General features: G+C 48.6%; 1 protein-coding gene across 1 annotated transcript in view; it reads left to right on the top strand.

Annotated features, from left to right (window-relative positions):
* Positions 1-24,570, top strand: part of NUSAP1 (nucleolar and spindle associated protein 1) — a 91,709-nt gene extending 67,139 nt beyond the window's left edge. The window contains exons 5-12 of the mRNA XM_030559512.1: positions 1,548-1,652; positions 2,510-2,622; positions 3,430-3,495; positions 3,861-4,048; positions 4,385-4,569; positions 6,977-7,090; positions 22,021-22,132; positions 22,794-24,570. Coding sequence (XP_030415372.1) covers positions 1,548-1,652; positions 2,510-2,622; positions 3,430-3,495; positions 3,861-4,048; positions 4,385-4,569; positions 6,977-7,090; positions 22,021-22,132; positions 22,794-22,881 — 971 coding nt within the window. The 3' untranslated portion in view covers positions 22,882-24,570. The remainder of the gene's footprint in view (positions 1-1,547; positions 1,653-2,509; positions 2,623-3,429; positions 3,496-3,860; positions 4,049-4,384; positions 4,570-6,976; positions 7,091-22,020; positions 22,133-22,793) is intronic.
* Positions 24,571-24,601: the final 31 nt, after the last annotated feature.

The following is a 24,601-nucleotide window of genomic DNA, read 5'->3' on the forward strand; positions in this document are numbered from 1 at the left end:
CCCATCGTCCAGAGTTGAAGCCAAAGCCTGAGCAGCTTAGCTTTACGAAGCCGCCTATGATGTCAGGCCCTGAGCCATTGTCCTGCTTGCTACCCTCTAATGCCAGCCCTGGCTTTCAATCTACTGGATATGGAGAAAAACAGTTGTGGCACAGGTGGGCCATGGAATTTTTATAGCATGCTGGGGGGAGGGGCTCAGAAAGAAAAAGGTTGAGAACCCAAGCACTAAGCCATATACAATCCCGTGCTCTGCTCCAGCAAGATGGCACAATAGGTATGTACAGTCCCTGATTTGCAGCATGGGCATAACTGCTGTTCAGTAGAGTATGCAAGAAAACTGTTATGGGAAGCCAACTTTAATGTTTTGCTGCAAGTTAGATATACCATTCAACACACCCAGTTGAGTTTTTCAAGCAACACACAATATAAGAGCCATCTGTTTGACCCAACAATTTGAGCTTTCAGATTGAGAAACAGCTGTAGTATCCCTCTCTTACATCATGATCATAGTTCTTGTTTGAGTTTACACTTGCTGCCTTCTGTCTAAGCAATGGTTCCTTCTAGTGACACAAGTGTTCTGTTACAAGCTTACAGAGAAACTTACACACATGGGTTAAAAGAAATCACTAATATTCCCATCCTTTGGTCCCATTGTGGTGGTTTGCGTTTTTTCCCCAATATCATGGGGCTTTTCTATATTGACTTCAGCACGGACCTCAAATAAGAAATAACTGAGCACTCGCTTTCAGTTTACAAATGCTATCATACTCTAATTGAACGTCTTTTTAAAAAATACAGCTGTTTGTGAATTGTATTAAAATGAAGAAAGAAGACTAACTGAACTCAACAAATATCGGTGTAAACATGATACAAAAGAAGCTGAATTCAAACCATAAAAATTAGGAAAAGATTAAAGACTTATTGGCTATATCTTTAGTCACTGTGTGGTTCTGCTCTCAAGTCTCTAAGTAAAAATGTCACCCTCTGTTGAAACAGATAAGCTTCCAGATGTGCATTCTGGTATCTCTGCTTACAATAGTCATGGAAGCTTTTATTATTACTTGTATTAGTGCTGCAGAGCTAACACCGCTAGGAGAAAGTGAGTTGGGTTCTGTTCCTTCTTTATGCATAATCAACAAAATACTACTCATTCTAATGGAGTACTACTCATACAGGGCCAATCCAATTACACTTTGTCCAGGCAATTGGTTGCCACCCAGAACAGAATTTGGCCTGCAGAACCTTTACTGATGGAGATGCATGAGAAGGAAATAACCTGCCTTGACTTTCCGATACCATATTGAGCTTGCAGTTGGCAAAGTCATCCTATTACTTGGGTACACTTTTGATATGGAAGCCTCTGAGACACTATAAACATGGAACTCCACAATTTTGTTTTTACTTCTCGTACTAGAGCCCAATTTAAGGGAGTGAATACTTCTTTGGCATACAAGCTTCCAGAGTTTCATGAAGCAAAAGGATAACTTGAGTTTTAGTAGCATTAAGCTAACCTTCCAGTAGTTTTAACAGACTTGTTTGATTTGATAGTACCAGATGACACTCTCCCAGCGCATCCTCCAGCTGGGAAGATCCCTCGATATGTAAACCGTCTGTCTAAAACCGGAAGAACAGGAGTGAAACCCATTACGCCAAGTAAGCTATTTACTATCTCTGAAAACAGGCTTATTGTCCATGTATGAAAGGACACTTGCCTGTTACTGCGTAAATGAATCCAATCTCATTCTTTTTTTTTTAATGTGGGGCTCGAAATCTCATAGGGCTTGCTTGGGGAAAACATCTTGCTCTTTTATAAAGCAATTGTCAAGGCTCTGAAGTGTTCCAATGTGGTGTATATCTGCCTGTGTTTCTCCAAAGAGCTAGTTGTGTGTTGGTAGTAGATAAATGTGCTTAGTTTTAAAATCAGTTTGTCAAGTGCTTTGAAACCCTCTAGGTGAAAAACATTTATATATGTAAGGGTTTTTTTAACATCAGACAGGAATGCTAAATTAAGTTACTATCATTTTTTCTTTGAACTAATGATCTGCTCTAAAATGGATGCCCAGTAACTGAATAAATAATGACTTGCCATTTGTTTAGGATTAGTCAAGGCAGAGATAGGCGACCACTTCCATGTGTTTTTAATCACTTAGACCAATGGTTCTTAACCTATTTACCATTGTTGGCCACATATGAGGCGCTCTGTTATGTAGACCACATCTACACTAAAATATATATATCTATACACAGCCTGTATGGCTCTGAGGCTGTCACATGGGCCACACCTGTGTGCTGGTTGGGCCGCAAACTGGCCGCAGTTTGAGAACCACTTACTTAGACTCACAGGATACAGTCAGGAAAAATAGTGCACTTAGGTTTTGTTTTTTTTTTTCTTTTGTCTCCTATCCCCTAGTGACAATTATTTCAGGTTTGCTCCATCCTCTGATCATTTAAACTTGCCTATAAATGAGCAATCTTGACAATTTCTCTTTCATATTTTTGGAATTTTGAAGATTTCAAGAAGCTGCATGAGGCTCACTTCGAGAAAATGGAGTCTATTGATGCCTACATTGAGAGAAAAAATAAACTGATTGAAAACTTCAGCAATTCTATCAATGAGGTCAAGGTAGGAATCAATAGAGGATCATATCTCTCATCCCTACATTCTTCTAAAATCTAGAGAGGGTTCTTTATTGCATTATCTCCTCACAGTCCCTCAGTATGAGTCATACATTTATGCATGTGGCTAAAGAACCATTTTTGAGGAGTAGTTGACTGGTAGGGGGCCCATGCAATTTCAACGATCCTAACATCCCACAGACTGTGAGGATATAAGTCTATCCTGAGTACTTTTGCTGTACCTCCAGGCCTGTTTCTGCCTGCCACAGAACTAACCTTTCTCTGACTCTATTGTGGTAGCATAAATACTTTATAAGTAGTTCCTAAAAAAAAAAAAAAAAAAAAAAAAGTAGACTACTAATTACATTGGTGGGGTTGTTTGGCTTTTTTGTCTACCTTCTTAATTGTGTCTGGGTTGCCATGGAACTTGAGCATCTTAAAAAGTGGGATTTAAATGGTGGTCTTGATCTGTTAATGCCCATCCAAGGTGGAAAACTTAAGTGCTTTTTATATACCTTTTATGGAAAGGCATTCGACTCACCTTCAAAAGACGTCGCATGTAAATGGTTCTTCATGGCCCTTGATCTCTCTCAAATTCTGTATTCTAAACTTAAATGTGTGAGAATTCCAAAATAATGGCATTTTCAGATGTGACAAATGTGTGCACATGCCAAGATTTACAGCAATGTACACCAATGAATATGGTCAAAACAAGAACATTGAAACTTATTCTGAATGTTACGTTTCTTATCTTGCTGATAGATACGAAGTTTGTGGATGAGTATTTAAGACTCTATACATTTTATTTTTGCAGATGTTGGCTAAAAAAACTAACCACCCAAAAGCATGTGAGAAAGGAACTCCGCACAGCAATTCTAAGGTGAGTTCCCCTCCTTCCCCCCCCCCGTGCCCCCGATAATCTTGTCTGTCTAGTTACGAGGGAGAGCTTCTTCTCTTTTTTGAAATATTATTCTTTTAAAGCAGATTGATCTGTGCACTTACGATTAAATGTATTATGTTCTGTAGCTCCAGCACAATCCAGGCAGCAGGCAAATTAGTTGAAACAATAGTTAAGAATAAAATTGTCAGACACATAGAAAAACATAAACTGTTGAGCAATAGTCAACATGGTTTCTGTAAAGGGATGGACCTTTGGTCTGACCTGGTACGGCCGTTCTTATGTTATGCCTATCCGAATGCTAAACTCTCGTAGAATGTGCTAAATGCCCAATTCTGTGTTTCTAGAAACGCTCCGGTGGCAGAGTGTTTTTATTCAGCCCACATCCCCAAAGAGGAAGGTTCTCTGCCAGCTGTACTCCAGGCAACTTGCGGCGCTCCCCACGCATCTCTGTAGGCACCGCAAATCGGAGTATTTTATCTCAGAAATCTTCATTCAATCCCTCCATTCTGTCAACAACCAAAATGAATGTCAGGTAAAAAGGACTCATCAAAAACATCAGTCAAGTATTTGGTATACTATATGAACAACACAGTGAACTAAATCATGAAATTTAAAAATTGAACTTGAAAATTAAATTGCAATAAAAACATTGTGTGATTGTTGCACTAGTTGTTGATAGCACTTGATGCAGATTGAAATTCTTGTTCCATGTTCATGACAAAGAATGTGCCATAGGATTATGTATTACAGCACTTCATGTTTTCTCCAATAGATAAGAGACTTACATTGGTTGAAATGTTTTTAATGAGCATCTGTTAATGCAGGAAGGTTCAGATCTTTATTCCGACTAATAACTACTTCCTTTCAGATTCTCAGAAGCTACAAAAGATAATGAACACAAGCGCTCCCTTACCAAGACTCCATCTAGAAAGTCACCATTCTTGGAGATTTGCACACCTGATAGTCATAAAAGTGGCAAACCCACAATTAGAAAGAGCACTAATGGAAATGGAACAAACCATGAGCTGACTGCATCAAAGACCAACCCTAATGGTAATCTTCTGAGAAACTGATGCTATAAAATGTACATAATATTTGGAAACAAGCTTTAATGCTTTAGCAAAGGGCAAGGGGGAATATATTATTTCCCAAGACTAGAGTGATTCTTTAGGGGACTGCGATATCTTGTTTTTAAATCTATATTTTCTTTCAGTCCTTTGACCTGAAAAGGGTAGGTGCTAAAAATCTTTGGATAAGATAAAAGGCGAGGAAATTATCTCCAGTCTAGCTGTTCTTATTGTGTGTGGCCCGCAGGACTGCCCCTGTGGCACAGTGGGCCCCGCACCACTCTCCAGAAGTGGTGGCAGCACACCCATGCAGCCCTTGGGCGGGGTGAGGGGGGTGGGCAGAGGGCTCTCTGCGTTGCTCTTGCCTCTAGACATCGCCCTACGCAGCTCCCATTGGCCGGAAACAGGGAACCGTGGCCAATGGGAGCTTCGGGGGAGGTACCTGGAGGTGCAGCAAGGGCAGCACACATGAAGCCCTCTGCACACCCCACCACCCCAGGAGCTGCAGCACTTCCTGAAATGGCATGGGGACAGGAACAGGGCAGGCAGGCAGGGAGCCTGCTCTGGCCCTGGTGCGCACCACTGCCACCCTGGAGCCCGAATCCCTCCTGCCCCCCAACTCCCTGCCCTGAGCCCCCTCGTACACCCTGCACCCCTCCTGCACCCCAACTCCCTGCTCTGAGCCCCCTGTAACACCCTGCATCCCTCCTCTGCCCCAAATCCTTGCCCTGAGCCCCTTTCTGCACACCGCATCCACACACCACCGCACCCACACACCCCTGCACCCCGACCCCCTGCCCTGGCCCTGCATACAATTTCCCCATCCAGATGTGACTCTCGGCCCAAAAAGTTTGCTCACCCCTGTATTAGCAGATAAAAGTGCCTCAAGGAAACATAAAAGCACCATTGCAGACTTGGTATTAGAGTACTCCAGAAAAGATTTAAGTGTCCTTGTAGAAAAGCTCCCTGGACCACCAAATAACCATGCAATGGAATAAGGAACGAGCTATCATACTTGCTCAGGAGAAGTGGAAAACCATGTATGGTGTGATGCATGACTTACTAGTCTTAAAATATACACATACAATTGTATAGAAGTCCCACTTCTGATAATAAAACTAACAGTTCATATCCTACAGAGTATTGAAGTTGAGAGCAGGGAACCAAGCATTGGGACAGCATGTGAAGGTCATGTCCTGAGGTGGAAATAAATTAGATAGCTAAAATAAATCAATCCTGAGCAAGAAGTCAGTATTAGAACAGCTTGAGTGGTTTACTTTGTTTTCAGTAGTTCGGGATTAGGGTTAAAGTCAACATTTCTTGGAAGTGTTGATAAAAGTTTGTTTGGGATAGTAGCTGGCCTACATATAAGGAATAAGGTACCCCAGGTAGTCTTGTTTTCTTAAACATCTTAAGAAAAGACTGAACTCCTCACTAGTGACACCTCACATCCTATGTGCCACATAGGACGTATGTGTCAAGGACCTAAGAATGGTATGCAGGCACTTAACCAACAAATGGATATTGTACTCATTGGCATATCTGTTTTTTCTGTTGAAATGTGAGATTAAGACATAGAGACTCTTGAACTGCTAGGGAATTAATGTTTTTAAATAAAGACTTAGATTCTGGAGTAAATTATATAGCATTTTAAAAATAATCCCTGGTTCTGTAGCAAGTTACATGACCATGTAAATTGCATTATACATGTGACTCACAACTTTTGCTTGGTACTAAGAGTTTGCTCAGTGGTGTGCAAGTAGAACTGTTAACAGCCATCCTGTACCCTCAGTGTCTTCCAGTGTGGACCACGTGCTAGTCTGTGTCACAGACACTTCCCTTTCTAGTCATAGTTTTGTGGACCACCTTCCATGCTCCTCATGATTTGCTCCTCCTTACATAACCTACAGTAATTGCTTACATGAAAAAATAGCAATAGTACTTAATGTATTTTTCGTTGTGATTTAAGGTGACAACTGGAAATAAGCATCATGTGATCAGCGTGCTCTCCGTAGACCACTGGGAGACCACAGGGCAGTTGAGAAACGCTGAACTAGATATATGGCTTAGCAGATCTGATACACACCAGGGCTATCTACTTAAAACCAAACCAAAAGAGTGAGACCTTCCACATCTGCCCTTCGTATGCTATTGCCCCATATTGTTCAACCTCTTCCCTGTTATTCAGGGTGTTAAATGTGTTTTCAGTGGAATACATTGTATAGTGTGTGGATCCTTGGTAGTTTGTAAGACCCTATGGTACTTTGGTTTGACTGGCTTATAGAATTGGGCTGTTGTAGTGCTCTCCTTGTGTAGTTTCCCAACTGTTTGCTTTTAGGAGTGGAAATTCTTGTGCCCTCTCTCTAAACATGGTACCCTGGTTTTCTTTTTAGCTGTTACACCATTCAAGTTTGCAGCTCAGACTGCAGAACCCACAAGTACCAAGAAGCCAACATTTGATCTGAAAGCAAGTTTGTCAAGGCCACTTGGATATCAGCCACACAAAGGTACTGTGACTTTGTGCTATTTCCATGAGGGAGACAAAAGCACTGAGCTTATGAAAGAGGGCATTCTTACATTACGTGCAGCAACAAAGCACCTCTGTCATATCACATATCTGATATCACACTCTACATGGGGATGTAGACTTAAAAATGATCACTTGTGCTCTGAAGTTAAACCATTCAAAGTATGTTCTCTAGCAGAGAGACTTTTGTTAAGACAATCTGGGCTTTTAACAGCTGGACTGGTTCTTTCTGTTTGCTGCTAGAGGAATTCTAGTTTCTCAAGTGTTTAGACAAACTGCATTCTAGGTGTCGGAATATCAAGTTCTTCTTCGAGTGATTGCTCACATCCATTCCAGTTAGGTGTGCGTGCCGCGCGTGCACGTTCGCCGGAAACTTTTTACCCTAGCAACTCCAGTGGGCCGGCAGGTCGCCCCCTGGAGTGGCGCCGCCATGGCGCCCAATATATATCCCTGCCGGCCCGCCCGCTCCTCAGTTCCTTCTTACCGCCGTGTCGGTCGTTGGAACTGTGGAGCGCGGCATAGCTGTCCTCCACGTCCCTAGCTCTCCTAGTTATCTATCGTTTATCTATCGTTTATCTCTAGTACTATTGTAGTTGTTAATTAGTTTGTTAAGTAGTAGTTAAGTTAAGTAGTTGTTAAATAGTTCTTCGCCGGGGGCTTAGCCCTTCCCGGCGCCAGGCTCATGCCTGTTTCGCCGGGCTTCAAGCAGTGTGCGGCCTGCAAGAAGCCCATGCCTACCAGCGATCCCCACGAAGCGTGCCTGAAGTGCCATGGGGAATCGCACAGATCCGACAAGTGCCGCATCTGTAAGGCTTTTAAGCCAAGGACAAAGGAGAGGGATCAAAGACTCCGAACTCTCCTTATGGAGGCGGCACTTGACCCGACGGCTTCGCAGGCCGTGATCTCGGCGCCGGCACCGGATCGCACCGGCACAGAGAAGACTCCCCGGCACCGACCTTCTCCGGCACGGGAGACAGAGCCAAGGCCGTCGAAGTCCGCTACTCCGGCCAGGCAGACCCGGCTAGAGCGCCCGGCCTCGACATCGGCCGCAGCGCCGCCGGCACCGTCGACTCCGGGCCCGGCGGGTCCGTCGAGTCCGGTGCCGCCGAGCTCCCCCACGAGATCTGGGGTTGAGATAGTGGTCCCATCCACACCGGAGACCTTCGCCTCGGCTCGGGACCTCATAGTCCTGACTGAGCCCACTCGGCTGCCACCCCCGGTACCTCCGGTGTGGGTCGTGTCCAGAGGCAAGCCCATGATGTCGGCACCACCTCGAGACTCTCGTTCGCGATCCAGGTCCCGACGTCATGGTCGCTCCAGGTCCCGCCGCCGCTCGCAGTCCCGGCACCGCTCCCCTCAGCGGTACCGGTCGCACTCGCGGCACCGGTCGACATCAAGACGATCGCGGTCAGGTTCCAGTCGCCGAGACCGGCACCGCGATTCCAGGAGCAGGTCCCGACGCTATTCGCCGCACCGGTCGACCTCCCGGCACCGAGCTGGTGGCAGGTCCCGGTCGACCTCCCGGCACCGAGCTGGTGGCAGGTCCCGGTCCCGGTCGACCTCCCGGCACCGAGCTGGTGGCAGGTCCCGGCACCGAAGCGGCGCCCGGTACCGATCCGGATCCCGGCACCGATATGACTCCCGGCACCGGTCCCCGGCACCGAGACGATCCTCCGTGCCGACCCGCGCAGACCCTTACCATCCAGGGTCGGCCCCACCATGGCCCTCTAGACAGCCGTCCGTATCCTCGCAAACGGACAGCGGGTATGCGCTGGGCACCGACCGGCAGGCGGCGCTATTCAGGGATCCGCCGCAGCAGGACCAAGGCCCGCAACAATGGGGATTCTGGACACCCTGGGCATACCATCAGGCCCAGGGCCCCCAACAGCTCCCTGCTAGGCCGGCGACTGCGGAGCGTAGGGCTCCTGAAGCCTCGTTGTCTCGCCCCCCTCCCTCCCCGGATGGGGAGGAAGGGTCCAAGCAACAAGACTCCTCTTTGGCTCCTGAGGCAGAGGCGAGGGCTGAGGAAGACCCACAGTTAGACACTCTCTTGCCTGGGGTCTCCTCATCCTCCTCCCCGGATGAAGCGGTGGCTGGTACCTCCTCCAACAGCCCCCCCCAGCTGGATCTCAGGGTGCACCAAGACCTCCTCAGGCGATTAGCTCAAAATCTGAGTCTGCAAGCCGAGGAGGTCTCGGAGATAGAGGATCCAATTGTCACCATCCTCTCATCTGACGCTCCCACCAGGGTCGCCCTGCCCTTCATACGAACCATCCAGGCCAACGCCAACACCATCTGGCAGTCTCCGGCCTCCATTCCTCCTACTGCCAAGGGCGTCGAGAGGAAGTACATGGCCCCTTCTAAAGGCTATGAGTACCTCCATGTGCACCCGACACCGGGTTCCCTGGTGGTTCAATCCGTGAATGATAGAGAGCGTCATGGCCAGGAGGCTCCAGCCCCCAAATCCAGAGAAGCCAGGCGGATGGACCTCCTCGGCCGTAAGGTGTACTCGGCTGGGGCGCTGCAGCTCAGGGTCTCCAACCAGCAAGCCCTGCTGAGCAGATACGCCTTCAATTCCTGGGTGGCAGCAGACAAATTTAAGGAGCTGCTGCCACAAGACGCTCGCCAAGAGTGGGCGGCCATCTCGGATGAAGGCAAGAAGGTCGCACGCACGGCCTTGCAAGCCTCCTTGGACGCTGCACACTCGGCTGCCCGTACCCTCGCGTCAGGAGTTACGATGCGTCGCATCTCCTGGCTGCAGGTTTCCGGCCTTCCGCCGGAACTCCAGCATACTATACAGGACCTTCCTTTCGAAGGCCAGGGCTTGTTCTCCGACAAGACAGACCCCAGACTCAAGAGTCTGAAAGATAACCGAGTCATCATGCGGTCCTCGGGATGCACACTCCCGTGACGCAGCGTAGACCCTTCCGGCCACAGCAACAACAACAGCGCAGGCCGTTTTCCCAGTTCCGCCAGCGGCAGGACCTTAACAGGCGCCGCGGCAGGAATGGAAGGCGCAGGCATTCGGGGAACCAAGGAGGGCAGAACCAAGGCTCCTCTAAGCCCCCGCCTGGACCTAAGCCTTCATTTTGAAGGTGCGCCCGAGGGCGCAGTAACAGTTTCCCTAATGGATCCTTCCCCCCCCCGTTTTCCAACCACCTTTCGTTTTTCTTCCCGGCGTGGTCCCAAATAACATCGGACCGCTGGGTCTTAAGCACGGTGCAGACGGGATACCGCCTGCAGTTTTTCATTTCCTCCTTCCCGCCCCCCTTCCTCGTCCCTCTTCAGGGACCCCTCTCACGAGCAATTCCTTCGGCAGGAGGTGCAGACGCTCCTCAGCAAAGGAGCTATAGAGGCGGTTCCGGAAAACGAGAAAGGCAAGGGGTTTTATTCCCGCTACTTTCTGATCCCCAAGGCCAAGGGAGGCCTCAGGCCTATCCTCGACCTGCGAGAGCTCAACAAATACCTGGTGAAGTTGAAGTTCCGCATGGTATCCCTGGGGACCATTATCCCATCCCTGGATCCGGGAGACTGGTACGCCGCCCTCGACATGCAGGACGCGTATTTTCACATTGCCATTTGGCCACGCCACAGACGTTTCCTCCGCTTCGTTGTGGGGGCTCTTCATTATCAATTTGCAGTCCTCCCATTTGGCCTGTCCACGGCCCCGAGGGTGTTTACAAAATGCATGGCAGTTGTTGTGGCGCATCTTCGGCGCAATCGTGTCCACGTGTTTCCTTATCTGTACGATTGGTTGATTCGGGGCACGTCGGAACAACAAGTCAACAGCCATGTCCGCGTGATCACCGGCATGTTCGCAAGTCTGGGCCTCTTGGTAAACACAGACAAGTCCACCCTGATGCCCACACAGAAGGTGGAATTTATCGGGGCCGTCCTGGACGCCACTGTGGGCAGGGCCTTGCTGCCACTGCAACGATTCCAGACCATGTCGGCGATCGTTCAACATTTGCGGTCAGCCCCATTGACGTCAGTGCAGACATGTCTAACCCTGTTAGGCCACATGGCGGCTTGCACCTTTGTGACCGATTACGCTCGGCTCCGCATGAGGCCCCTCCAGCTGTGGCTTATCAATCATTACAGGCCGTCAAGGCAGCCGTTAGACATGTTAGTCACAATCCCCCAGAAGGTCTTAGACTCTCTCGGCTGGTGGCTGGACCAGTCCGTGTTATGTGCGGGTCTCCCTTTCCACCCCCCTCAGCCCTCGGTATCCCTAACAACGGATGCCTCAGATCTAGGCTGGGGGGCCCACCTAGGGACCCTGCGGACGCAGAGCCTGTGGTCCCAGGAGGAGGTGGGGCTACACATCAACATGCGGGAGTTGAGAGCGGTCCGCCTTGCTTGTCAAGCGTTCTGTCATCAGCTTCAGGGTCGTTGTGTCGCCGTGTTCACGGACAACACGACGACCATGTACTATATCAACAAGCAGGGCGGCACCAGGTCCTCCTCCCTGTGCCACGAGGCGATACGACTCTGGGACTTTTGCGTAGCCCACTCCATTCACCTCAGGGCTTCCTTCCTCCCCGGAGTACGGAACACGCTGGCGGATCGATTGAGCAGATCCTTCCTGTCACACGAGTGGTCCCTCCGCCCGGACGTCGCTCTCTCCATTTTCTGGAGGTGGGGTTATCCCCGGGTGGACCTCTTTGCGTCCAAGGGGAACAGGAAGTGCCAAGCGTTCTGCTCCTTTCAGGGCAGGGAGCCGGGGTCGATAGCGGATGCCTTCCTCATCCAGTGGTCGACCCACCTGTATTATGCGTTTCCCCCGTTCCCTCTGGTCCACAGGGTCCTGCTGAAGGTGCGCAGGGACAGGGCTCACGTGATCATGGTGGCCCCGGCATGGCCCAGGCAGCACTGGTACACCATGCTGCTGGACCTGGCCGTAGCCGACCCAGTTCCCCTGCCCCTTCATCCGGACCTGATCACCCAGGAACACGGGACCCTCTGTCACCCAGACCTGCAGTCGCTGCACCTGGTGGCGTGGCTCCTGCGTGGCTGACTGGTTCTGAGCTGCGCTGCTCCACGCCGGTGAGGGAGGTGCTCTTGAGCAGCAGGAAACCGTCCACAAGAGCCACATATTCGGCAAAATGGAAGCGCTTCTCCTGTTGGTGCGTAGAGAGAAATCTCCGCCCTATGGAAGTTTCGGTGACCGACATCTTAGACTACGTTTGGTCCCTCAAAGGGCAAGGTCTGGCCATATCGTCGTTGCGAGTCCACCTAGCAGCTCTCTCCACCTTTCACCCGGGTGCGGATGGTCGCTACGTTTTTTCTCACCCAACGGTGTCGAGATTCCTTAAGGGGCTGGAACGTTTATTCCCTAACGTCCGTCCCCCTGCTCCAACCTGGGATCTTAACCTGGTGTTGTCCCGGCTCATGGGGCCCCCCTTTGAGCCGTTAGCTACTTGCTCCCTGCTTTACCTCTCTTGGAAGACTGCCTTTCTAGTAGCTATCACCTCAGCTAGACGGGTGTCGGAACTCCGAGCTCTTGTGGTAGACCCCCCATATACGGTCTTCCACAAAGACAAGGTGCAACTGAGACCACACCCTGCCTTACTACCCAAGGTGGTCTCAGCCTTCCACGTCAACCAAGAGATATTCCTCCCGGTTTTTTTCCCAAAACCTCACTCCTCAGGCAGGGAGCAGCAGCTCCACTCGCTTGATGTCCGTAGGGCTCTCGCGTTCTACGTGGAGAGGACCAAACACTTCCGCAAATCCCCCCAGCTTTTCGTGGCGGTAGCGGACCGTATGAAAGGGCTTCCTATCTCCTCCCAGAGGTTATCCTCTTGGGTAACGTCCTGCATCAGGACCTGTTATGACTTGGCCCGTGTCCCTACGGGCCGTGTGACTGCGCATTCTACCAGGGCGCAGGCGTCGTCGCTGGCTTTCCTCGCCCGTGTGCCCATCCAGGAAATCTGTCGGGCAGCGACCTGGTCATCGGTCCACACCTTTGCTTCCCACTACGCCCTGGTCCAGCAGTCAAGAGAGGATGCGGCCTTCGGAACTGCAGTGCTCCATGCCGCGACTTCTCACTCCGACCCCACCGCCTAGGTATGGCTTGGGATTCACCTAACTGGAATGGATGTGAGCAATCACTCGAAGAAGAAAAGACGGTTACTCACCTTTGTAACTGTTGTTCTTCCAGATGTGTTGCTCACATCCATTCCACACCCGCCCTCCTTCCCCACTGTCGGAGTAGCCGGCAAGAAGGAACTGAGGAGCGGGCGGGCCGGCAGGGATATATATTGGGCGCCATGGCGGCGCCACTCCAGGGGGCGACCTGCCCGCCCACTGGAGTTGCTAGGGTAAAAAGTTTCCGGCGAACGTGCACGCGCGGCGCGCACACCTAACTGGAATGGATGTGAGCAACACATCTCGAAGAACAACAGTTACAAAGGTGAGTAACCATCTTTTCAAATTAACAGGCAACTTTTTCCAAGCCCTGTCTAATACCTGTTCACCAGGACGAAAAACACACCCTCCTGTTGAGCCTATAGATGCTGGATTCCTGCTGACTGAGCTCTGCTGCCTATTAATGCTGCCCTCCTACCACCACCACCACACAAAACAAGTCAGTTCTGAGACACCTCTAGAACAACATATGTCCCCCCATAAATCAAGTTCTTTGAGTGATTGCTCATGTCCATTCCATTGTAGGTATGTGTGTTTGCCACATGCACTGGTGTCAGGAATTTTTCCTTCAGTGGTATCCATAGGAGACTAGCTCTGGCACCCTCTGGAGTGGTGCACGTATGTGCCGGTATAAGGAGCACCGTTGTCTCCTCCCTCCCTCAGTTCCTTCGTACCACCAGTGACAGTGCTGGAACATCTCCTTGCCTCGGCTTGCTTACTTCTCTCAACAGTGCCTAGTTATGAACTTTTTGTATATAGTTGTTAAAAACTTTTATAGTTTTACAGTTTCCTAGTGTTAGAGTTACTAATAGTTGGTTAGTCCTGGATGGGACTTAGCCCAGGGACGGGGCCTTGTGATTGCTGCAAGAAACCTATGCCAGTCAGTGATCCCCATAAAAGATGTCTGAAGTGCTTGGGGGAAACCCATGTGAGTGACAAGTGTCACATCTGTAAGAGCTTCAGACCACGAATGAAAAAGAAGCAGGACATTTGTCATTGAGTGTTCTTTATGGAGTCAGCCTTCGCACTGGCATCGGAGCCGACTAGATCAGACTCCGCTCCAAGCACTGCAGCCTCGGTGTGGAGCGTGCTACCAGCACCGACCTGAGACTGGCACCAATCCCCATCCCTGGTACCAGTTGAAAAGCAAAGAAAGGCCAGGAAAGGGCATTATCCTGTATCCCGTAAATGGAAGGAGAGAGCCAGAGGACAGCGAAGACCTATGAGGGGCAGTTTTTTCTCTATGGATGGTGGCTAGGCTCCAGCACCTACAGAGCTGTTTGAGCCCTCTTTGAAATCTGCCCACCACCCCAGAAAGCAGCAGAGGCACTCAGCACCTGGTGGTGCTGTCCATGCCAGAGGCTGCTAAGAATATATTATCCCTTCTGGTGCCGCCCATGCCTGCTACTAAGGTGCACCATTCCAGGGGAAAACCCACCCTGGGACCCTTACAGTGGTCTTTGTCAGTGCAGCAGCGCTTACCTGAACAGTGCCACCAGCCCCCAGATGCGGGTCAGCTTACCTACCAGAGTTCCCAGTGTTGTTCTCCAATCTCTAGGCAGTGTTCACTGGGATCCCGGCATCAATCACCAGCTGTCTGGCACAGACCCTTGGAGGCGCATCATCAATCCCCAGAACTCCGGCGCTTAGAGCGTTTGAATAGGTCTCCAGGCTCACGGTACCGTTCCGGAGGGTTGGTACACTGGTCCCCCGAGTCCTGTTACCAGTCTCCAGTTCACTGTTACTGATCTTCATGGGCATGTTGATGGTCTCCAAGATATCAATCCTCTCGCTCCCATTACCACTCCTGGTCCATGGAGCAGCACCGCTCTCACAGCGTGAGGCTTCAGTCATCGGGGTACTGTCGCTGAACGCAGCCGCCAGTCACCGGAATCGTGGCACCGAGACATCATCTCAGTGGAGATCCGCAGAGAGAGCCAACAGGAACAGGGTAGACAGGTGACATCAGTCCTGTCCCAGTCCCCCAGACAAGTCTCTCCTCTTCAGGCTCTGAAAGCATTGAGGAAGACCTGCCCGGAGGCCAAGGCCACCCACCAGGACCACCGGCATTTCCTTCTGGTCCCCCAGGGGCTGCATGGCCCCCAGGCCAATTGCCAACCCCCTGGCATCTGTGGAATCCCTGGGCATTTCTGCAACCATCACTGGGGCATCAGTTGGTCTCAGGGTCATCGGAAAGACAGTGAGCCACAGTCTCCTGCCCGCCCCCTGACTCGGAAGCGGAGTCAGAGAAAGCTTCACAGGGACAGCCAGCTGCAACCAAGGCTCCTCCGGCAGAGGCAGTAGAGTTACCTGGCCCACCTATACCTGCCTCCTCTGCCCGACAAGGCGATAGCGGGGCCCTCTCACACAGTCCCCCAGGATGACACAAAAGCCCACCAAGAGCTTTTGAAGAAGGTGGCTTCAAACTTCGGGCTGGAAGCCAAGCAGCGGGTGGAGCCCTGGGACTCCCTGTTCGATGTGCTGAGTGCAGCAGCCCCCTCAAAGGTGGCATTACCAGTTTGTGAGGGAGTTGTGAAACTGATAAAAGCCCTTTGGCACACCCCCTCCTCCCTGCCCCCCATCTCTAAGTGGGTGGAGCAGAAGATACTATATCCCCACTAAAGGGTTTGAATACCTGTACAAACGCCTTGCTCCAAGCTTGCTGGTGGTGTCAGAAGCCAATGAGCACAATAGACAAGGCCAACGGGGATCGACCCCTAAGAATAAGGAGATGATGAAGCTCGATCTTTTCAGTAGAAAGATTTGTTCTATGGCCAGTCTTCAGCTAAGAGTGGCCAACCATCAGGCCCTACTTGGCCACTATGATTATAACATTTGGCAGTCTGTGGTCAAGTTCTATTCTGGAGGAGGGCAGAATGGTAGTCAGGGCAGGCAAGCAGCCTCGGATGCAGCAGACTCCACATCCCGGTCTATGACTTCGGCCATTTCAGTGAGGTGGGCATCCTGGTTGTAGTCGTCGGGTTTGTCAGCAGAAGTTCAGCAATCCATCCATTACCTTCCCTTTGATGGCTTGGCATTGTTTGCAGAACAGACAGCAAGTTGCATGGCCCTTGCACTCACTGGGCCTGTACACTTAGGTGCCCACAACGAAGTGGTTCAAGCCGCAACAGCCCCACAAGTTCAGGGGCCTTTCCTGTTTAGAGCCATTCCTTAAAAAGGGCAGGGGCTACAAGGCCTGGCAAGGCCATCAGCTGGCCTCCTCAGCTCACTCAAGCTCTAGCCTCACCTAATTGGGTAATAAGCAGGCATTTTGAGGGTGTGTTCAAGGGTGAACTTCCAGCCTGTGTCCTGGATCCAGCATCCCTGTTTTTTCCCAATCGCCTGTCTCCCTTCCTCCCTGCCTGGGCCTCTATAACATCAGATCAGTGGGTCCTCAGCACAGTTGCAGGGGGGTATACCCTTGAGTTTATTTCTATTCCCTTCCTCCCTCCCTGTCTCTTTTCAAGGACTCTTCTCACAAGCATCTACTCGCTCACGAGGTGCAAGGCCTTCTGCGGATGGGAGCAGTAGAGGAAGTTCCTCTGCACTTATGGGAAATTTTTTTTTATTTCTGCTATTTTTTGATCCCAAAGATTGTCTATACCCCATCCTCAACCTGCGGGGCCTCGATAAGTATCTCAAGAAGTTGAAGTTCCGCATGGGCTCCCTGGTCTTCATCATTCTTTCCCTGGATCCTGGTACATCACCCTCAACCGGAAGGATGCCTACTCACATATCAATATTTCAGGGACACAGACAGTTCCTACGTTTCATACTACCAATTTGCAGTGCTCCCCTTTGGCCTAGCAAAGGCATTAAGGGTATTCACGAAGTGCATGTTGGTGGTAGCGACCTACCTCAGATGTTGAAGTATGGGTAGATCTGGATACCTTGACAACTGGCTCATCAAGGACCACTCCAGGTCCAGCGCAGTGTCAAGAAGTTGGGGGCCACTTGCCAAGCTTTAGGCCTGTTGATAAACGAACAAAAATAAACATTAATTCCGATTCAAAGGATAGAATTTGTCGGAGTGGTACTCGACTCTATCCGAGCCAGAGCATTCCTGCTGGAGACCAGGTTCAGGGCAATGGCAGATCTGATTGCCAGTATCATAGCCCATCCGCTTGCCACTGCCTGGGTCTGGCTCAGACTACTGGGGCACATGGCAGCATGCATGTATGTTGTCTGTCATGTGAGACTCAGGCTGCGTCCCCTCCAGATGTGGCTGGCATCAGTCTACTCCCTGGACAGATATCACCTGGACAAGATTGTCACGATCCCACCCCACAGGTATTTACCTCCCTGCAGCATTGGTCTGATCCAACTCTGGTAGTTGAAGGTGTGCCATTCGTAAGCCCATGACCCACGGTCTCCCTGATTTCATACGCGTCTGACCTCGGTTGGGAAGTGCATCTCTTTGCGGATGCAGGGATTATGGTCTCGGGAGGAGCTTGTGTTAAAATTAAATGTCAGAGAACTCAAAGCCATTTGCCTACCTTGTGGAGTCTTCCTTCCCCAGCTGTCTGGTCAGGTGGTGCAAGCGTTGACGAACAACACAGCCTCCATGTTCTATGTCAACAGGCAGCGGGGAGCTGGTTTGTCGGCTCTGTGCAAAGAAGACCTATGTCTATAGGACTTCTGCATTCAGTATGCAATCCACCTGGAAGCCTCGCACCTCCCTGGCATCCTGAACACATTGGCGGATCACCTCAGCAGGCCTTTCTTCTCTCACCCTTCACTCGGAAGTTGTCAGGATGCTCTTCCAGAAGTGGGGAGCTCCCCGAGTGGACCTGTTCACCACCAGACAGAACAGAAAATGTCATCAGTTCTGCTCTCTGCAAGGCCTAGGCAGATGCTCATTTTCCAATGTCTTTCTCCTGTCATGATCCACAGACGTGATGTACGCCTTCCTGCCGATTTCTACTCATGAGCAAGGTTCTCTTGAAGATCAGGAGGGACAAGGCGTGGGTCATGGCCATACCAGCATTGGTTCAGCATGCTCATGGACCTGACCCTGTGGCCACTTTATAGCCGCCCAGAGAGAGTCTCACAGGATCACGGTCAGCTCTTGCACACGAACTTCACCTCTTTCCACCTCACGGCTTGGCTGCTGCATGGCTGAACCTAGAGGAACAAAGTATCAGAGGGGTAGCTGTGTTAGTCTGGATCTGTAAAAACAGCAAAGAATCCTGTGGCACCTTATAGACTAACAGATGTTTTGGAGCATGAGCTTTCGTAGGTGAATACCCACTTGCATCTGACAAAGTGCATGTTCACCTACGAAAGCTCATGCTCCAAAACATCTGTTAGTCTATAAGGTGCCACAGGATTCTTTGCTGCTTTTAGAGGAACAAACGTTCTCTAGTCAGGTACAGCAGGTTCTCTTGAAGGGCAGAAAACCCTCCACCAGAGTGGCTTACATGGAAAAGTGGAACCATTTCTCCCTTTCGGAGTGGACTATATCCCTGACCCAGTCGGCTCTGCAGTCCATCCTGGATTACCTACTTCACTTGAACCACCAGGGCTTTGTCTTTTCCTCGATCAAGGTCACCTGGCAGCCATATTGGCCTTAGAATCATAGAATATCAGGGTTGGAAGGGACCTCAGGAGGTCATCTAGTCCAACCCCCTGCTCAGAGTCAGACTACTCCCAAAACAGATTTTTGCCCCAGATCCCTAAATGGCCCATTCAAGGATTGAAGTTGGAAACCTGGGTTTAGCAGGCCAATGCTCAAACCACTGAGCTATCCCTCCCCCTAAACTCACATCCAGGGTAGATCTGTATTCTCACATGAGATGACAATCAGCTTCTTGAAAGACTCTTTCTGCCAATCTGGGGCTCAGTTCCCAATGGAACCGTAACCTGGTCCTCTACAGGCTCATTGGTCCACCCTTTGAGCTTACGGCTTCTTGTTTCCTCTCTACCTGTTGTGGAAGGTTGCATTCCTTGTAGGCATTACTTCAGCACATTGAGTCTCAGAGATTAAAGCCCTCACTTCAGAGCCCCCGTATACAATATTCTACAAGGACAAGGTTCAGGTGCGACCCCATCCAGCCTTCCTGCTGGAGGTGGTGTCGCACGTCCGTGTCAATTGGGATATCTTCCTCCCAGTGTTCTGTTCAAAGCCTCACATGATCAGTGAGGAATGATGCCTGCACACTCTAGATTTCAGGTATGCCCTGGCTTTCTATTTGGAGTGCACCAAGGCCTTCCACAGATCGACTCATCTCTTTACTGCGATCACTGACAGGATGAAGGGCCTTCCGGTGTACACTCGGAGAATTTCAAACTGGATTACCACCTGCATCGGCACGTTACAAGTTGGCACAGGTTGTGTCTTCACCGATAGTGAAGGCTCACTCTATTAGAGCTCAGGCGTCTTCAGCTGCCTTCCTGGTGCATCTCCCTGTCCAGGACATCTGCAGAGCTGCGAGCTGGTCTTTGGTACACGTGTTCACCACACGTTACGCCATTACCCAGCAGGCCAGAGATGATGCTAGATTTGGCAGAGCTGTGTTGCAACTGACACAACCATGAACTCCTGCCCACCTCCAGAGGTACTGTTTGGGAGTCACCTATAATGGAATGGACATGAGCAATCACTCGAAGAAACCAAAAGGTTAGTAACTGTTCTTCAAGATGTGTTGCTCATGTACATTCCATGACCCACCCTCCTTCCCCTCTCTGAGTTCCAGCAAGAAGGAATTGAGGGAGGGAGAAGCCAGCGGTGCCCCTTATACTGGCAAATACGTGGGCCACTCCAGAGGAAACCAGAGCTGGTCCCCTATGAATACCACGGAGGGAAAAACTTTCAGCACCGGTGCATGTTGTGAGCGCACCCACCTACAATGGAATGGACACTACACGGGGAACTACAAGCCAGTCAGCCTCACCTCAGTCCCTGGAAAAATCATGGAACAGGTCGTCAAGGAATCAATTCTGAAGCACTTACAGTGGAGAGATCCGGAACAGTCAGCATGAATTCACCAAGGGAAAGTCATACCTAATTGCCTTCTATTCTGAGATAACTGGCTCTGGATGAGGGGAAAGCAGTGGACATGTTAGTCCTTGACTTTAGCAAAGCTTTTAATACAGCCTCCCACAGTATTCTTGCTGGAAAATTAAAGAAGTATAGGCTGGATGAATGGACTATAAATTGGATAGAAAGCTGGCTAGATCGTCTGGCTCAACGGGTAGTGATTAATGGCTCCATGTCTAGTTAGCAGCTGGTATCAAGCGGAGTACCCCAAGGGTCGGTCCTGGGGTCAGTTTTGTTCAAAATCTTCATTAATGATCTGGAGGATAGCGTGGACTGCATGCTCAGTAAATTTGCAGATTACACTAAACTGGGAGGAGTGGTAGATACACTGGAGGGTAGGGCTAGGATACAGAGGGACCTAGACAAATTAGAGGATGGGGCCAAAAGAAACCCAATGAGGTTCAACAAGGACAAGTGCAGAGTCCTGAACTTAGGATGGAAGAATCCCATGCACTGCTACAGACTAGGGACCAAATGGCTCGGAAGCAGTTCTGCAGAAAAGGACCTAGGGGGTACAGTGGATGAGAAGCTGGATATGAGTCAACAGTATGTCCTTGTTGCTAAGAATGCTAATGGCATTTTGGGCTGTGTAAGTAGGGGCACTGCCAGCAGATTGAGGGATGTGATCATTCCCCTCTATTGGACATTGGTGAGGCCTCAGTGTCCACTTTTGGGCACCACGCTACAAGAAGGATGTGGAAAAAAAGGAAAGAGTCCAGCGGAGGGCAACAAAATTGATTAGAGGGCTAGAGCACATGACTTATGAGGAGAGGCTGAGGGAACTGGGATTGTTTAGTCTGCAGAAGAAAAGAATGAGGGGGGATTTGATAGCGGATTTCAACTACTTGAAAGGGGGTTCCAAAGAGGATGGATCTAGACTGTTCTCAGTAGTACCAGATGACAGAACAAGGAGTAATGGTCTCAAGTTGCAGTGTGGGAGGTTTAGGTTGGATATAAGGAAAACCTTTTTCACTAGGCAGGTGGTGAAGCACTGGAATGGTTACCTAGGGAGGTGGTGGAATCTCCTTCCTTAGAGGTTTTTAAGGTCAGGCTTGACAAAGCCCTGGCTGGGATGATTTAGTTGGGAATTGATCCTGCTTTGAGCAGGAGGTTGGACTAGATGATCTCCTGCAGTCTCTTCCAACCCTGATATTCTGTGATTCTATTACATGAGCAACACATCTTGAACAACAACAGTTATGAAAGGTTAGTACGGTTAGTTTTTTCTGCTGACCCTAGAGTCCGCTGCTGTGTTGTCAAGACAGACCCACTCAGAGCTTTCTACTCAGATGGCAGAGAGCTGAGGCTGCTCTTCTCTTGGACCAGGCCACTTCCTTTCTCCCTAAAACAGGGCACAGTAGATTAAAGAACAGGAAGGATTTGGTCAGCCAAAGACCATGGTGGCAGATCCCTGCCTTCCACGATAGCAGAGAGGGCTCCATTATGCTGCCCCACAGGCAGGGTTCTGAGGGGACGCTTTTGCCACTCCCAGCAGAAAGCCCTCTCCCCAAATAGTCAGCTAGTATCCAGATTGATGTAATTGACCGGGGTGTTTGTGTTTGGTCTTAGATGCAGTCAGGCAACTTATGTTATTTGTAGAGTTGAGGATGAGAATGTCAGTATTAACAACATAAATACACATAATTACTAAATTTTAATAACTAGCTGGTCTGTTTTTATTTATTTATATTTATTTATTTAATTTTTTGCTTCTTACAATGTAGGAAGACTGAAACCTTGGGGTGACTCAAAAGAAAACACTGTCCTGAATAAATCTATGAATAGCAGTGTCTCTTCACACACAAAAGATTACAAACAGCCACGTCTCCAGACCAGGTCAGTACAAGAGTGTGTTAGGTGCCATTTTAACACTAGAATTCTGTAGGAGAACACTAAGATTTAAATATATGACAAGCCAACACCTTTAAATAAATGCTCTGCCCTGAACCATTCTATTACGTTAGAGACATTTTTCTCTATCAAAATGTTTAGCATCGGGATGGCCAAAGTATAGCTCAGAGCTCCCCTCTACCTGGGCTAAATTTGACTGCTGGAAAGTACAGGTCCCAGCATGCTAGGCCCCACCTTGATTTTAACAGGTAGTTGATCAGCTCAAGATATAGCCTTGTATGGTGGGACCAGTATGCTTTATGGGTTGTGCTTCTGCAAACGAGTTCATAAGAGTCAGATTTTTAAAAATAGGTTAGACAAACACCTGTCAGCGATGGCCTCTGTTTACTTGGTCCTTCCTCCGTGGAGGGGGTTGAACTAGATGACTCCTTGAGGTTCCTTCCTGCCATACATTTCTAAATGGAATCTAATGAGTAAAAAATGGAGCAGATGGCCTGTGCAACATGTTGACTAAGCGAATCTGGGAGCCTCTACCTAACCTAAAGGATTCCTTCTAATTGCTTATGCATATAGTTGCATAGTCATAGAGATAACTAATTGCTCATTTGCTCCAATTTTGTGTGATTTGTTTTCTTTTCACTTTCAGAGAAGGGAGGCGTGAGAAGCATTTGCTGGAGAGAAAGCAGAAAAAGGCTCAGCTGCTTGGAACCCGCAGAGGACTATCCATGGCTTGAGGAATTAAGTAACTTCTTAATGACTGACTGTAAATACTGTTCTCAGGAAAAATCTTTCCTACCTTTGTAAATATTTGTTTATATGTGTGCATTAAAGGATGAGTCAGGTCACCTGAGTTGACTGGATGTTACTAGCCATATAGGGCAGGCTTTCTTAGTGCTGTTGAGCTTAACATTGTTAGTGATTTTACAAGTTGGATAAAATATCGAAACTTTAAATCTTGTATGTTTTAAGTAGGGCCCAGAGTATCTCAAATTACTTGGAGCCATTCATCCAGTTAGATTTTAGATTGGCTGGACTTTCTTGGTTGTAAATTTTGAACAAAAGCTTCCTTCTAAGTCAGCAGATTCCATAAAACTATTAGATTGTTGAGATACTAAGGGAGGGGGGAAAAGAGGAAATGTTAAAGGGACAATCATGAAGCTTATTCACACTGAGTCACTTATCAGCTGGGCATATTTCTCTAGATGGAAATAACTTCAAAATATGTTCCATTATCAAGGAATTTAAGACACTGAGACTTCGCTGACTAAGTAGGGTATGTGTAGCAGCAGTTAGTGGTTTCCTATATTTAAGTCCTTTGTGAAGTAAACGGCAATCTCTAGGAGAGGGAAAACCATATTATAAGGGCTTTCTGGAGAAGTAAAAGCCCTAAATAATGGTACCCTTTTAGAATGAGATAGGAAAAAAATAAGTTAACACAAACCTTGGTAGGTTGCTAACTGGATATGTGAAGAGCAATTCATTAGTTTTTTGTCCTTCTCCACATTTATTACAGGATAAAATTTGGCATAATAGAACAGTTGTCTAGCCTGAAGCATTTACAAGGTACTCTATTAGTAAACCAAGTTCTTTCAAAGTATGATATACTTAGAGTAGATTTAGAAAACCTGTAGCAGCAACATCAGCAATTTCCCAAAGGTAATCTGTAAAGAAAATTACCTTGATTTTTATCATTAAACATCATGGAATAGACTGGAAGCGCAGGGAAAGGTGTGGGGAGGAGGCACTGCAGTTATTTCATTACAGCTCTTTGGACTTCTGAGCAAATATTTACAAAGTAGTAGGTTCACTTTTGTGTTTAGGCTTAACCTTTCCCGTGATATTTGCTGAAACATTAGATTCAGAAATAGAAAAGCTTTTTATATAAAATTTTATACTGTTTAATTGGGGAAAATAAATTTTGTTTTTGTATTTAATGCTGTTGATGATGACTTAATAAGTGTGGGTAAGATAGGCAGACACTCAAAGTTTAACTATAATCAACTGCCAGATGTGCTCATACATACCGGTCATATCCTCTCTTCCACTAAAGAAAAGGAACGTATTACCATTTGCCAGGCTTCCTGGTCCACCTAATCACTTTTACTGACACAGTCCACTTGTTGAGATGTCCTAAATTAGAATTTTGAAACACTTACTGATAGTGTTTAGCAGGGACAGAGGGATAATGTTACAGAATATCTTTTACTTTGTTTTTGACAATATTGTGTATGGTTCTATCAGTTTACTGTCTGAGTCTGACACAAATGGGAGAAAGACACTTAAATACGAAAATATCTCTCAACTGGCAGGGACTATAAGCAGGTACATCTTCTGAACTGTTGTAACTCTAGACTTTAAGTTGAGCACTTTTTGAACACTATTTTGATTGAAATCCTTTTATTAAATATAAACCTTTCCTCAGGATTACAGAAGAACTGAAACCCAGCACTCTTT

The sequence above is a fragment of the Gopherus evgoodei genome, chromosome 4 (assembly GCF_007399415.2).
Source record: "Gopherus evgoodei ecotype Sinaloan lineage chromosome 4, rGopEvg1_v1.p, whole genome shotgun sequence".
Lineage (NCBI taxonomy): Eukaryota > Metazoa > Chordata > Testudines > Testudinidae > Gopherus > Gopherus evgoodei.